Here is a 15,043-nt window from a genome sequence, read left to right as displayed (position 1 = left end):
TATACTTCTCTTTTTTGCAGATGAAGAAATTGAGATGCAGGGAGGAAGAGACCTGCCCAAGGTCAAAGAGCAAGTCAGTGGAAGGCCTGAGATTAGACTTGTGGTCTTCTAGGTTTCCCATCTGTTGTTTACCACTTTCGCTGGAAACAGTTCAGTCTAATGGAATTTGCTCTGCCCAAAGTCTATAGTGTGTTAGATGATCTCTCTCGCTGCCTCTTTTACTCCAGAGCAGCCCGTTAAAGCCCCTTGCAACGGATCCACTTTCTTCTACCTTCCATTTGGAGTACCTCCACGTGGAGGAAGTGAGGGTGACAGCAGAGTACAGGAAGGAGCTGAAAGGCTCGGGGCGTGGCCCCCCACAGCTGCCTGAGCAGTTTAGTTCAGAGCCCCGAACAGGCCAATAGCTGTCTTCCCGTTTGTTCCGGGTAGGGGTGTGCAGGGTAGGTAGCATTTCCTGGCTCTGCAGCTGCGCACACACACGTATGCCAGTCTGTCCTGAGCCAGAGACCATGGTGTAGGTAATGAGGCCTCAGTGTGCAGGGTTTGGAAAAACTCCACAGGTAATTTTGATGGACAAACATTGAGGATCTGGACTAACTAGGAACCACGGCTCTGGGCTGAAGGGGGTAAATAGTGCTGCTTTTGATGAGAGAGCAGTATGATTTGGTGTTTTTAAAAATTAAATATGAATACAAATTATTAGTTTAAGTGCCTAAACTGAGGAATGAGTGTTGTAATATTGTTAATATTAATACTGTAAGGTCAGGCTGAAGAACCACGTCTTAATGGACTGCATTTTTGTAAGTGCTGATTTAGTCCAAAGCAAAAGTAAGAGCTGTTTGCTCGTCATAAACCATACTTTCAGGGATCTTTGGACTTCCTTTAAAAATTAAGGCAGCCAGTAATGGAACCATCTGACTGTAATCTTGAGATTGGGGTGTTCTGTGTGTCTGGTTCTCTCCCTTTCAAAAAGTGGACGATTAATATATTTTTTTAAAGATTTTATTTATTTGACAGACAGAAATCACAAGTAGGCAGAGAAGCAGGCAGAGAGAGAGGGGGAAGCAGACTCCCTGCTGAGCAGAGAGCCCGATGCAGGGCTCGATCCCAGGACCCCGGGATCATGACCTAAGCCGAAGGCAGAGGCTTTAACCCACTGAGCCACCCAGGCGCCCCCGATTAATATTTTTTTAAAAGACTTTTAAAGTGAGAGATGTTCATATTTTATTACCATTATTAAAAACTGTAGGGGGAAAACCCCCTCATTTTATAATGTATTTTTCCAAAGGAAGGTTTCTTCATTTCACTTTCAGTTTACAGTCTAGGTTTCTTCTTCTCTTTCTTGTTTTAACATTTTTATTTATTTATTAGAGAAAGCACAAGCAGGGGAAGGAGCACAGTGAGAGGGAGAAGCAGACTCCCCACTGAGGTTAGGGAGCCTAACATGGGACTCGATCCCAGGACCCCAAGATCATGACCTGAGCTAAAGGCAGATGCTTAACTGAGTGAGCCACCCAGTCACCCCAGTTTAGATTTCTTCTGTCAACACTTAACTTGAAAGAAGATTTTTATCTGTAACTTTGGAGAGATGTTTCCTTGGAGAGGACCCTCTCAGTAGTAATCACTCTGTTAGCCACTCCCAGGGCTGTGTTACTTGTTCTAAAAATGGCCGTGGCAGAGCACCTGCCTGGCTGGCTTAGTTAAGGGTCAGCCTTTGGCTCGGGTCATGTTCTCAGGGTCCTGGGATCGAGTCCCATGCTGGGCTCCCTGTTCAGCATGAAGTCTGCCTCTCTCTTTGCCGCCCGCTCCCATTCTGTCTTTCTTTCAAATAAATAAATAAAATCTAAAAATAAAAAATAAAATGGCCATAGCCACAACACCCTGGTCTTCAAATGCTGTCCTCTTCACCCAGAACCTGGGCTGTGTACATTTTCTGCTCTTCTGTTTTACAGGCATGACTCAGCACATCTGTAAAATGGATCAGAAGTGTGTTAATGCAGGAAGACAAACATAGGAAGGTAGAACAAATAATTGAGGGTTCTTTACTTTTGGGGAACAAATACCTAGGCAGGGTCACTTCTGGTAGCTTAAAAAACTTAAAAATAGTGGGGAAAAGGTATAAAAATCCCTTCTTGGAACACAGAAAACACCTAGTTATAAAGCATGTCATCTGCTCTATTTCTCAAGTCCTCAAGCACTTCTGAACATTACTTAAAGAGAATAAAACCTACACTTTGGGTGGTGTGTGTGTGTGTGTGTGTGTGTGTGTGTGTGTGTGTGTGTTTTAAAGGTTTTTGTTGTTTGATAGGAATATTCATCAGCTAATGTTTCTGAGTAGCTCCTGATATGACAGGAGAATGCCCAGATCACCATGTGTGGGTGTCTCTGAGGCCGTGGGCTACTTTCTGTGGTTTAGGTCCTTGAAAGTAAGCACATGACCTCTGCGAAGTATCCCAACAGAGCCACAGAAATCCCTTAACATTCTCTGCTTAGAGAACATTCTATGGGCCTTGAACTTGAGAGTAGGGAAGACTGTGCACGGGGTGGGGGTTGGGGTGGCCATCTGTGAGGATATGCAGTTTTAATGCCAAGATGTGGGTAGCTTGTGCCTTCATGAAAGTTTCGACACTGCTCATTTCATCTATTGACAGAGGCAGCATGGTGGATAAGCCCAGGATTGAAATGCAGTTACCCAACCTCTCTGTGCCTCAGTTTCCACCATATGCAAAATGGAGATAGCTGGTACCGAGGTCGTTGGCTGTAGTGAAACTGTAGTGAAACTGAGTGTGCACGTGTAAAGTACTCAGAGAGGCCTGGTTTGGAGTGAGGGCTTTGTAAGTGCAGGCTGTTGCTGCTCCCGTTCCTGTTAGTGTTGTTAGTGCTGGTGTCAGTCTTGTTAACTCTTCCCTGCTCCCAGATCATACTGAGTTTGTAAAACTTCCATACCCTTGTTTTTTTCCTTCTGAATGTATTTACCTTGATTTTTTTTTTAGACTTATGTTTTACTGAAATATTTCAAACATATGCAAAAGTAGAAAGGACGTATTCATAGGAAAATGCTATTTTTAAAGGGTAAAAAAAATCAGTGTCACTTGATGTGTGAAAAGGAGAAGTCGCAAGCATATTGCCTTGAGATAACTTTTTAAATATCCTTATGCACATGTATTGTACATAGTTACAATTCTAGAGAACATACCATTTTAAGGACTTCATCCCCCAACATCAGTTACGTGTTTTTTTCCGACTCTTTAGCCTTTTGAGTAGTTTTCATTGGTTTTGTACCATGAGTAATTACTGGTTTGTTGAATATGTTGCTTCCTTTTTAAAAAAAATTTTTAAGTATAACGTCAGTGAAAATCTTACTACAGGTGACGGGGGGTTATCTTGGAGGATTATTTTTGTTTTGCTTTTTTGTTGAGGAATCTCTCCATTTATTTCCTGACACGTGGGAATCTTACTATGACATGGTTCTTTGGGAAGTTAGCCTTAGGAAGCTGAAATAGCTCCAGTCCATGGAATAATACCAAGTCTCTGTTACTTGATGCCTAAGGTAAACCTCTATGTCTGCACGGTGCATGGGAACAGGTGACGTTACTGTCTAGACCTGTACTGTCCCATATGGGATCTACTAGCCATGTGTACTAACTTAAATGTAAGTTAGAATTAAATAAAATGAAAATTTTAGTCACACAGTCACACCAGCCATAGCGCGTCCATAGCCACATGTGGCCAGCAGCTGCCATATTGGACGGTGCCGATGCAGAACATTCTCATCATGCGGAAAGTTGCGTAAAAAGGTGCAGCTCCAGCTTATTCTGCAGCTGCGCACCCTGACCATTAGGGAAGCCTTACACTGATGAGGAAGAGCTGTTACTCATGGGGTTTTCTAAAGCAGAGAGTGGCACACGTTTGCCTGGTTTTGTATATAAAGTTTGATTGGAACACAGTCACACCCATTTTGTTTTCCCATTATCTATGAGTGCTGCTGTGCTACAGTGGCAAACTAGGTGTTGAGTTGTTAAAAGAGAGTCCAAACCTGGCCCATAAGGTCTAACGTATTTATTCTGGCCCTCTATGAAAAAGTTTATCAACCCCTTTTACCTAGACCAGGATTTCTTAACCTCAGCACTGTTGAATTTTGGCCCAAATAATTATTTGTTATAAAGTGCTGTCCTGTGCATTGTGGGGTGTTTAGCCGCGTCCCTGCTTCTCACCAGGAGGGCTGCTAGCACCACTGGTTCCCCCTCCGCCCTCCAGATGTGACAACCAAAAATCTCTCCAGACATCACAGGATGTCTGCCAGGGAGCAAAACCATGCCTCCCTGAGAACCACAGTGATGTGACATGAGCAGACATTCACTTAGAAGACTGCATCAGAGTGCTCGTTGTAAAGGCGAAAAAATACCGTAAAAGAGCAGAATAAATGTTAGGAGTGGTTCTTATGCTGCTGTGCTTTAGCCTTCCCCCCAGAAACAGAAATTTTTCCACAAAACATGATAGAGTAACTGAAGGAGGGCAGAGAGCTGGAGGCACTAAGATTCCCCAGTTGACTGCTGAGGGCCAAACGGAACGGACGTTACCGCATCTCTGAAGTGATGGAAATGTGTAGTTTATTTTACAGGTTTGCAAGGCCCATTTCCTTTACAAAGCACTATGTGGCTGCGAAGTTCTTGCTGACTTTGCCGTGTGTGAAATGTTATCGCTGTACACCCAGCACCTTGTGCTGCATCTGGCAAGAAGGGAGCTAATATGTGTCTATTAAAATGATTATTAATAAATTCAGTAAATTGGTACTTCTCTGTCTCATGATTATCTGTGATTTTAAGTGGTCTATGTAGGTTCCTACCTTCATTAGCCAGAAGAATGAAAAAACTGGTTCTGTTTACCTCCATTAAAGGTGATGAGAATTGAATTAAACATCAAGGCCTATAAAACTTCTTTTGAGATCTGGCGCTTGAATACTTTCCAGAGTGGGAATTTTCAAAGCTGTAGTAAAAGGCAATATTAAGAGATAACTACTCGTTTTGTAAGACTGTAGAGTGCTGTGGAGTTTCAGGGCATGCATTTTAATTAATGTCTGTAGTATTTCTGAATTCTTGGTTTAGAACATGGACTGAATTAGAATTGGGACAACTGCCTTTGGAAGTGAATATCAGACACACCTTCATCTGATTCTTCAAAGCAAAATTAAATTTTAAGTTTTAAAATTGATACTGAAAAGCCTGTGTACTAGAGCTCACGTGTAACAGAGCACACTATTATGGAAAACGTCCATGTGGCTGATTACTTCGGAAGATAAGCAGTGTTGACTACTGAACTCAAGTGAATTTTAGGTGAACTTGTTTTATTCCATGCATGATATATTTCTGTTTGTTTTTTCAGATCTTACCAATATATTTGAGTCCTTCCTGCCCCAGTTGTTGGCCTATCCCAACCCCATAGATCCTCTGAACGGTGATGCTGCAGCAATGTACCTCCACCGACCAGAAGAATACAAGCAGAAAATTAAAGGTGAGAGAGCAAATAGTTTAACCTAGAGACAGAAAAACTTAACATGTATTGGGCTTTAAGTGCCTTTTAAGATCATTAAATGCCTTTCTTAGTTAATAATAATTTTTCTCAGGCCTTAAAAGAGACCGCTGTCTGTGGGCTGGAGCAGAACTCACTAGCCCCTGGAGTTCCAAGGGGTCATCCACACCTTGGGAAGGCTGAAGGTCCCAGCAAGGAAGACGAGAAGGAGTGAGAAAGAGCCAAAGGAAAGATGAGAAAGTGGGGGAGGGCACTTACCAGGTGTGGTGGAAATCCCCACAGACCCCTGTCCAGCAGAACCGCGGCCTTCATTTGCTTCCTCTTGTCTTGTAGAATTAGAAAATTGGGACTCAAGAATGAAGGATTAAAGGATAAGGCATAATCTCCCATTTGTTTACAGACCGCATCATCCTGGCCCGTCAGGAAAGCTGTTAACTTTAGACGTTGAGAAACGCCAAATCTATCCTTACACTTTTTTTTTATTGTATCATTTTACCTGTTGAGTTAAGAATATCCAGCTAGTTTCTTTCCCTGGCCCCATACTGATTTTCTTTCACTTTGGCAAGTTTACACCTGGGCGCATTTCTTGTCTAGTGCAGATAGCTGGCCCCAGGGCCCAGTTTTCTATTAAAACTTGAAATGTGCTGTGCTAGGTAGAAATGTGCTCGTGGTAGGAGCGCTCATTTGCTCATCCTTTACGATCTGGAATCCTCCTTTCTCACTCTGAAAGTTACCTGCTAATGGGACATGAAGTTCATTAAAATGAACTTGTGGTTTTGAAAGAACATCTGTAACTTCACGCCGGTTTACTGGTATTCATTTTTACCTCTCCGTGTGCTTGAGTACCTTCATAGTGAAAAGTCTAGATAAGTTCCACCAGAAAGGAAAGGAATTCAAAGTCCATGAAAGTAGGCCTGCTCTCTTTACCAGATGGCGGTCATTGTTACCTAATTATTAGCATGACTTGCCTGAAGATTGTCAGCTTCTGCCGGTGTGTGGCCCCTCTGAGGTCCGTTTGCAAGAGGTGGCAGTAGAAGTAATTTACAAGAGCCTGGAATATATATGTCTTCACTCTTAACTGTGCAGGCATGAGATAGGCGCATCTGAGGCTTCCCTTTGGTTTTCTCGCCCTTTTCTGATTCCTGTAGGGTACTGTTTGGTACTTCTGTTGAGATAAATAAATCTACTTCAGTTATATACTTGGGTTTCAGGTGTCCTTGGAAATTAATATCTAATTTATGTAGCAGAATATCTGTATAGCCAAACATGTATTTCAAGAGGAAAGAAAGCAGTCCGTTTCCACCAGATGAAATTCTGTTATGAGACTGTATTAAACTTGGGACACAGGAATCCCTTAACAGTGTCTGCAGCCCACAGACATCTTGCTGTGGAGATATTTCTATAGTTCTTACATTCATTATGCCTCAGCAATTTAGCACTATTCCTGTTTTAGTACATATCTGCTATAGTACCAGTTACAGAAGGAATCCAATCTACATTTTTATTTTAGAATGGCAAGCTCTAGCTTAGGGAATTTTTGCTTTCTGAAATGTCAGTGTTGGCTATCATTTTTGTCTTCCTGAGTAATGAAAATCAGGACTGTAAGAACTATCCTGATGGCTTAGACGTGCTCCCTCCCCCAGCCAGGGGGCTTGTCCTCCCAGTTCTCCCCTGCCTCCCACCACTGGGTTCTCCTCTGCACCCAGCCTGTCGGAGGCATCCCCCACTCAGAAGCTTTTGTCTGCTCCTGTGGACCTCTTTAGGAGTCTTGCTCTTGATTTCCTGTCATTTTCAAACTTCTTAACTTCCTCGCCCTAAACCCCTGCTAGCTCGTTTTCCCTCCTCTTCTGATAATCTATGACTCCCTTGTCTCCCTAATCATGTGCACTCTGCTCAAGACATGTTTTCCTGACTTCTCTGCAGCTTTTGTGTTCTGCCCTTTCCCTTCCTGAAAACCTTTCTCATTCCATTCCCAGACATGGTCATTGTCTTAAGCCTCTCGGGTCATTCAGCCCTCCCTCACCCCCATCACCACTTGGGGAGCTGATTCACCCCTCACTGCTTTAGGTGATTCCCTCCAGGTAGGTGGTTTCCAAAAACATGTCTAGATGGGACCTCTCTCCCAGGCTGCTACCAGGAGACATTTCTCTGCCTAGCCTCACAGGTCAGCGTGTGTAACTTTTCTTACCATGGATTTTGTTAGCATTCACATTAAGTTGACGTTTTTTATCATGTAGATAGGAGCTGCATGTAGGAGGAGCACCAGGGAACTGTCTAAAGATACACACACTCCGCATCTTAGCCTGCCATTCATGGCTCTCTCTCACTGTGTGTGATCTCCATCTTCACCTTCATTCCTAAATGTAGCAATATGTGACCATCACACTGGATGAGTTTCAGATACTCAGCTACATTCCCTTCCATAGGGTAAGTGTCAACCTAAAAAAAAAAAACCCAGAAAATAACCATATACTCACCATCCAACTACAGTAAGACCTACTGTACATTTTGCCTTATTTGCTTCAGAGAACAAATGTAGTTCTTGGCCTTGTGTTTTCACATCCTGGCCATGTCCTTCTCCCTTGTGCTTTTTTTTTTTTTTTTTTTAAGATTTTTTTGAGAGCACACAAGCAGGGGAAGCAGCAGGCAGAGGGAGAGGGAGAAGCAGACTCCCCTCTGATCGAGGAGCTGGACCCTGGGATCGTGACCTGAACTGAAGGCAGATGCTTAACCCACTGAGCCACCCAGGCACCCCCTCCCCTCTTCTTTTGGTGAGGCTGTGCCTTTCACCTGGAATGGCATGTCCTGTGCTACAGCTGAGAATTCCTTCAAGGGTCAGTGCAGATGTGCCTGCCTTCCTAGCTTTAAGAGGCCAGAGACCTTGCCTTCATGCTCCCCCCGATCGCACTTGGCAGCTGACTCCTTTCATCGGCGTCTGGCCTCCCGCTCAGGAATGACCTTGCTCTTAATTTTTCTGTCTCCTGAAAGGCCATGTCCTAGTATGCTAAGCACTTAAAACATATTTATTTCCTCGAATATACTAAAGAAGACTAATAATACCACCTTAACAGTGTCCATGAGAAATGTCAAAGTGCAGCAGCTGCTTTCTACAAATGCAGCGAAGTAGCTGACCGATTAGAGGGTAAAAATAACCTTTCTGAGACTATAATAAACATTTCTAAGAGGTAAATTCAGGTGAGTTCTTACCTAATCAGGAGCTTTTGAAGTCTCTTCTCTGCCTAAAACTTCATGTAATGAATTTGTAGGGTTTTAAGTCAGAAGTCTGCAAACTTTTCTGTAAAGGGCCAGATGTGACCACGTGTAGTCTCTGTCACGCATTCTTTTTTTTTTTTTCTTTTTTTTTTTTTTTTCTTTTTTTTTTTTTTTCCTTTTTTTTTTTTTTAAACAACCTTTTAGGGGCCCTTGGGTGGCTCAGTCATTTGAGCATATGCCTTCAGCTCAGGTCATGATCTCAGGGTTCTGGGATCGAGCCCTGCATCTGGCTTTAAATATATCAGAAATACTCTTAGCTAGGCCCCTGTGTTACATTATTCAAACTTGGCCAGCTCCTTTGGCCATTTTCCTTCTCTTACTCTTGTGCTCGGTGCCTGTGACTCCGTAGGAGAGAAACACGGCTTAAGGACATGAGGGCGTGTTTCTCTCCTGCTGACTCTCTCAGTAGGTCCTGTCTTGTCTCTTCATACTGTGTGTAGGCCATTTACTGAAAATCAGTGTGCGCTTAGAGTTTTTAGGAACAAGTTGTTTGTTCAGCAGTTCTTAAAACTTTGTTTCAGCCAGATCTTCAGGTGAGTAGTAGATGATCGAGTTGCTCAGGCTCGCTGTGTCTCCAGATAGCAGCTCGTTCCCGAGCGGATGGAGAGACCGTTTTCACCAGCTGCTTCAGAAACCTGACAGGCAGGATCTGTTTAGACTAAAATCTGTTCCTAAAATAATGGATTTGGGCTGACTGTAATTATATAAGTGCAAGTCTGAAAATGATGGGGGATTTCCTTATAAATTACTGTGGAATCATAACTAGTCCTGCTCTGCCTGGGAGGTGAATAGTTTTTTTAACACAGAGATAAGGAGAAAGTAGGGGGTCCACATGTCCCCAGTCCTGCAAGTTTGGAGGAGCGTGGTCATATGGATAAGCCAACGAGGCAAGAGCGAGGGCGGCCTGGTGGCCGAACTGGAGGCCAGTTCACACAGACACCGTCCTGGACATCTGCCGGCTCTCCCCTGATTCGCAGCCAAGGCCCGGGGCGGTGGGCTGCCTCGGACACATGCACCTGGGAGGTGATGGCACTGGGGAGTTTGGGGCTGGAGGTGCAGTCTGTGTCTCTTCCCTACACGTCAGATGCTCTGCTTCGCCTCTCTTACGAAGGGGGTAGAATGCACGAATGCCAAAGACATCCTCCGTGGGGTCTCCCCTTAGCTATAGTGACCATAGCCTGGCAGGTAAGGAAGGCCTGAACTTCCCCAGCCCCGCGCCAACTTTGGGGTCACCAAACCACAGACCTGCCTGCTCACTGCCCCTGTGTTTTCTTCCTCCCCACCCCCTGTGCAGAGTACATCCAGAAATACGCAACAGAGGAGGCACTGAAAGAGCAGGAGGAGGGCACCGGTGACAGCTCGTCGGAGAGTTCTATGTCTGACTTTTCTGAAGATGAGGCCCAGGATATGGAGTTGTAGTAGAAAAAGCACCTGCTTTTCAGAAAGACTATTATTTCCTAACCATGAGAAGCAGACTATAATATTCATATTTAAACAAAGCAATTTTTTTTATTACTAAACAAGGTTTTTATGAATAATAGCATTGATATATATATATTATATATCACCCTTTAGATCTTGATTTCTTGGTCATTTCTCAATCTGAGGTGCATAGCATATTCCCACATTCCATTTTGGTAGCAATATGCGGTCTGAATGCATGCATTCACAAGTCCACTCGGCCAGGTCAGCCTGTGCGCTGCTCAGCTGTCAAATAGCCACTCCGATAGATAGACGTGAGTAAGGATAACAGGAAAAGAGTTGCTTCTTTTATTGATGGTTCCAAAGAAACAAACCAAACCATCCAGCTCTTGGACGTGAAGATAGAATAGTGCTTTTTCAAAATGGACGGGAGGAACTGGGGGAGGACCAGGCCTGCTGTGGGAGCACGAGGAGCCGGCCGCATCCGAGCCGGAGCCGCTCCTTCCTGGGACCCCCAGGTGGCCCCGTTTCTGTGGAGTAATAGTAGAAAACAGGGAGCTAATTGGAGTATTGAAACGTAAAACAATTTCTGACTCTGGATTTTAAGTACATTTTTATATGTAGATTCCTGCCCGACTCACTAGCAGGCCCTGCAGCCACAAGTGTTTTTGCTTTGGAGAACCTCTTGGAAGTGTTTTCTGAACCGGATTCTTTTTCTTGGGGTAGCGCTTATAATCCGTAGCTTTCTGAGGGGACAGGACAAGAGAAGTAGAGTGACCGGGAAGGTGCTTTGTCTCATCCAGCACCTGCAGAGTCGCCTCCTTGTCCTCTAGGCCACTTTGAGACTGCTGCCCTGGACTGAGAGCTTTAAATTTGAGGGTGGTTGTGGGTGTTTTTGTTTGGGTTGGAGCTTTTTTTTTTTTTTCTTCCCCTTCCTTTCCTCCCCCCAGCTCCCCCGCCTTTATTTTTAAAATGGTGTGTGTGTGTGAATTGTGCTTAGGTTGCAAATTTAATCTTCACCTACCAAGAGATGGCCTCCTCCTTGGACAGCCACTCAGTGGACCATTAGACTCGGCAAGACCTGTCTGGTGGCTGTGACTCCTAAGTACTCTCCTCCCCTTCATGTTTTTGGTTTTGTTTTCCCTTCTGCTGCCGCTCTTGGCGGCAACCTGGTCATCATCTGCTTGTGGGAGTGGGAAATGGGTATTTTAGACCCAACACACATTCTAAATTGAAAATGAGTAATAATTGGAACAAATAAAGGTCCTTGTACCCAAAGTGACTCTACACAGGAAAAACAAACTGCTTTTTTTCGGAGTGTGACTGAATTAAGAGGAAAGCGTTCGGAAATACGATGCAGTAGAACAGGTTTTGAAGGAAGAACATATTCTCTCCTGTATGTGTTAAGAGGAAATCAGACAGTTTAAAATGCCTGCTAATCAAATGTTTACTCAGCTCACCATATGTCCAGGTTGCCGGCAGAGTTTCTTTCGAATCTGAGTGTTGCCTGCTGAGTTTGGAGAACCTTAGACAACAAGTCTGTATCCCTTTTTTGCCACAACCAATAGGACAGTAGCAGAATTAGCCAATCCTAAAACCTTCTAAAGACCATTTTTTAATGTCCCACTGGGATAATTGAGTTTTTCTTTCTGGTGTGTGTTTTTAGTTTAGAAGTGCTATCTGTGTTCCACAAGATTGGAGTCAGTGAGGTTGGAAGATACCCTATCTTTTTTTATTCAAAAAGCACAATCAATCTTTTCTTTGAAAATCTATATAAAGTACAACTTGCTTTTAGCATGATTATTTTCCTAAAAGACAAAGAATTTTCTTAATTTATGTTAATTACGGGCATGAAGCAAAAGGTTTTCTTTAAAAAAAAAAAATTTAAAGTGCAGTTATGTAGGGCTGTGGTTAGTTAACCGTACCGAGTTTATCTATCTAGCATTTGTGGCTTGTTGGAGGGGTAGTGTTAACTATTTAACATGGAATGGTGTGCTTTAACTTCTCTAGCGCGTTGTCTTCTCTTACTTTGGGGGAGGGAGGGTCTCTGCTGGCGCTGTCTAACCTGCTTACCTGCTGAATTAGCAGTTTGCTTGTGCTATAACCGTTTAAATTGTAGGTGCGACTTAGGGTAGGCTTTAAAAGTGCTGGGTGGTGATTTGAGTTCAAACAATAAAAATTGTATTTTTTCAATATTGTATAAACAATAGTGTTCTAATTACCTTAAAAAAAATAATGTCCAGATAATAATTGCTTTTAATCTTGTCAAAAACAAGACAAAACAAAACAAGTAGAGCCAAGTTTGGGGGAATGTATGTGAGCCACAGCTCTGCTCCCCGACTAAATACCTTTTTCTCAAAAAAGACATTGGCTCGCCGCGGATTGAACGCTCTGGCACTGGGAGTCTGGTGGTGCAGAATATCCGAATGAAGACGTGTCGCGGGAGGTCACAGGGGTTAAGAAGCAGATCCCAAGTATGGCTGCAGCATGTGTGCGTGTGTGTCTGTCCATCCAAGTCTGTCTGATGAAGGTGTACTGAGGCTTCCCTGTTAGTGCAGGAAACTCCTGGAATGGCTATGGCTACCCAGATCACGCTGTACCTGCTGGTTCCGTGCAGATCTGTCCTTTCTGGGCACTAACCTTGGTCCCATGCATGCTTTTGGCTCCATGTGGGGCTTTCCCTCTCGTCTGAGAAACTGGCTTTTGATGAGTTGAACAGAACCCTCCTTACGCTAACTTTTTGTCCCTTCCTGTACCTGAGGGAGGTAGCCAGGAGAAGACGACTGTGCTTCTAGGTACAGAGGGAGCTGGAAGAAAGCCTGGCTGGGAATCAGAGGACCCTGGCCTCCAGTGGTTGATGATACAGTAAGGCTAGAAGAGGGGGTGTGACAGCTCCGGAAACTTTTCCAGACTTCCCGTCATAACACTCAGAAAAGCATCCAGAGCCCCTCAGTGGGGCTGAACATGACTGCTTTTAAAGGTGGTGGTGGTAGGTCAGAGTTGCTTCTGGCAGTTTCCCTCCCTTTCTTAGCATACCCATAGTTTCCAAGTTTTATCTTGTGGTTGACCAGCGCAAGCCATCCTTTGCCCCTGTTCAAATACCGAGCTCCAGCTCTCGCCAAAACTGACAAGCGAGGTGGCTGCAGCCGCAGCCCGGAGCCCGCTGCTCGGGGTCTGGCAGGTTGCATTTCGTGGTAGCCAAGCTAGATGCTGGCATTGTGCTCTTTTGTCTTTGATCTTGTCACCCTCCTTGAGGTGACTGTGCAGTTTCAACCAGCATTTTATACTAGTAAGGTAGTTTTCAGAAGTTGCCATATGTCTCTCCAGTACCTAACGTCGTCCTTCCACTTCAGAAGCTGTTCTCATTGCCAACTGGCTGATCTAAGCTCCTGAGGAGTGTCTCCCCTCGAAGGAATTTTTTCCTCCTCAAAATGCTCTCTGAAGTTGATTGGCCTTGGCCTGACACTTGCTTTTCATTAGGCCTCCTGTTACGGCTAGAATCATGAAAGACAGATCCTCTGCTAGCCTTCATGGGGGAAGTTTCTAGACACCCAAGTTTCTGGGAACTGGTGTTTGATTTTTAAATGGCTCGTGGCCCTTCTACATTCTAGGGACTCAATCAGAAAAAATGAAAGCCGTTAGCAAGAATTCTTTTACCAACTTCTAACCGGGTTCACGGCCTTCTTGACTAAAATCAAATTATTCCTGATTGGGCACAAAGACCTGTGTTTTCTTTGGACTTCTGAATCCATGTTCGTAATTTCTCTGGCCACTGAACACCTTAGTAGTTCCATCAAGGATTGGCGTGGAGGCCCCTGGGGGAAGGGGGAGCTCACCCTGATCGGGCAGGCGGGGTCTCCACCCACCTGAGGAAGGGCCAGGACTCTCACTTAGGCAAATACTCGTCTTGGCTGTGGGCTTGGGAAGAAATGGCCATTATTTACTGATTGTATTTGGTACATATTGTGTGATACTTGAAGAGAGGAAAGGGACTTACCAGCCCTTAATTGAAATCTAAGCTTTTTATCGCTTATTTTCTCCTTGCCCTCTCCTCCCTCCCACCTTTCTCCATGCATTGTGATGATCTAGCGGGCACTTCTGTCAACAGGACAAATGCCTCCTCTGACTATAACCTCTTAATAGTTGTGTATAATGAAAACTGTAAACTTTTTTAAATAAAATGTGTATATACCTTGGCACATGGCTGGACCTTGATCAATAAGATGATAGCCTCAATGATTACTCAGCCCTTTCTTAAAAGCAACAACGAACACCCTCCTTGTTCATCTGACTCCTCTCAGCAGCAGACTCTGGCTTGCTTTTGTGTCTGAGAAGCCCTTACAGAGGAAGATGACTGGGTGGGTGTGGGAAGGGAGTGTCACCCTAAGACAGTGGTAACTAAGAAGCCCCACCTCCAGAGTCCTGTCTCTGCACCTGGAGTGGCAGGTGACTGCTGACTGTAAATGAGGCTGGCTGGGAGGCTTGTCCACACCTTGAAGGCCTGTGAAGTCCTGTAGCCTGAAGGTCCCCACCTGCCTTCCTGTGGGGCAGCAGGTTCAGCTTCCATGTTGCATGTCAGCCCAGATCTCCTAGACCCTGTCGGCTAATGCCGAGAGAAGGATACTCACTTGGCCCGGAGTTCACAGGCGGCGGGGGCAGTCTGCCTAAATAGGTGCCCCCCTGCGCCAAATGCCAGCCTCACCCGGGAGGATGGGGGCAGGGTGGGGTTTGCATCAGAAGGCTATCACCGGGTTGATGAGCTCAGCACTTCCATTCCTTTCCTAAGCATGTGCCCTCGATGGCCACCAGGTGGCGATGT

At 44.6% G+C, this 15,043-nt stretch overlaps 1 protein-coding gene across 3 annotated transcripts in view; it reads left to right on the top strand.

Moving 5' to 3' along the window:
• Nucleotides 1–14,420, top strand: part of UBE2H (ubiquitin conjugating enzyme E2 H) — a 108,427-nt gene extending 94,007 nt beyond the window's left edge. For all 3 annotated transcript variants that reach the window (XM_047696145.1, XM_047696143.1, XM_047696144.1), the window contains 2 exons: nt 5,383–5,511; nt 10,097–14,420. In XM_047696145.1, coding sequence (XP_047552101.1) covers nt 5,383–5,511; nt 10,097–10,221 — 254 coding nt within the window. In that variant the 3' untranslated portion in view covers nt 10,222–14,420. The remainder of the gene's footprint in view (nt 1–5,382; nt 5,512–10,096) is intronic.
• The last annotated feature ends 623 nt before the right edge of the window (nt 14,421–15,043 follow it).

This window comes from Lutra lutra, chromosome 11 (assembly GCF_902655055.1).
Source record: "Lutra lutra chromosome 11, mLutLut1.2, whole genome shotgun sequence".
In the NCBI taxonomy this organism is placed as follows: Eukaryota; Metazoa; Chordata; class Mammalia; order Carnivora; family Mustelidae; genus Lutra; species Lutra lutra.
The sequence above is the reverse complement of the archived record's forward strand: the minus strand, read 5'-3'. Positions and strand labels throughout refer to the sequence as shown.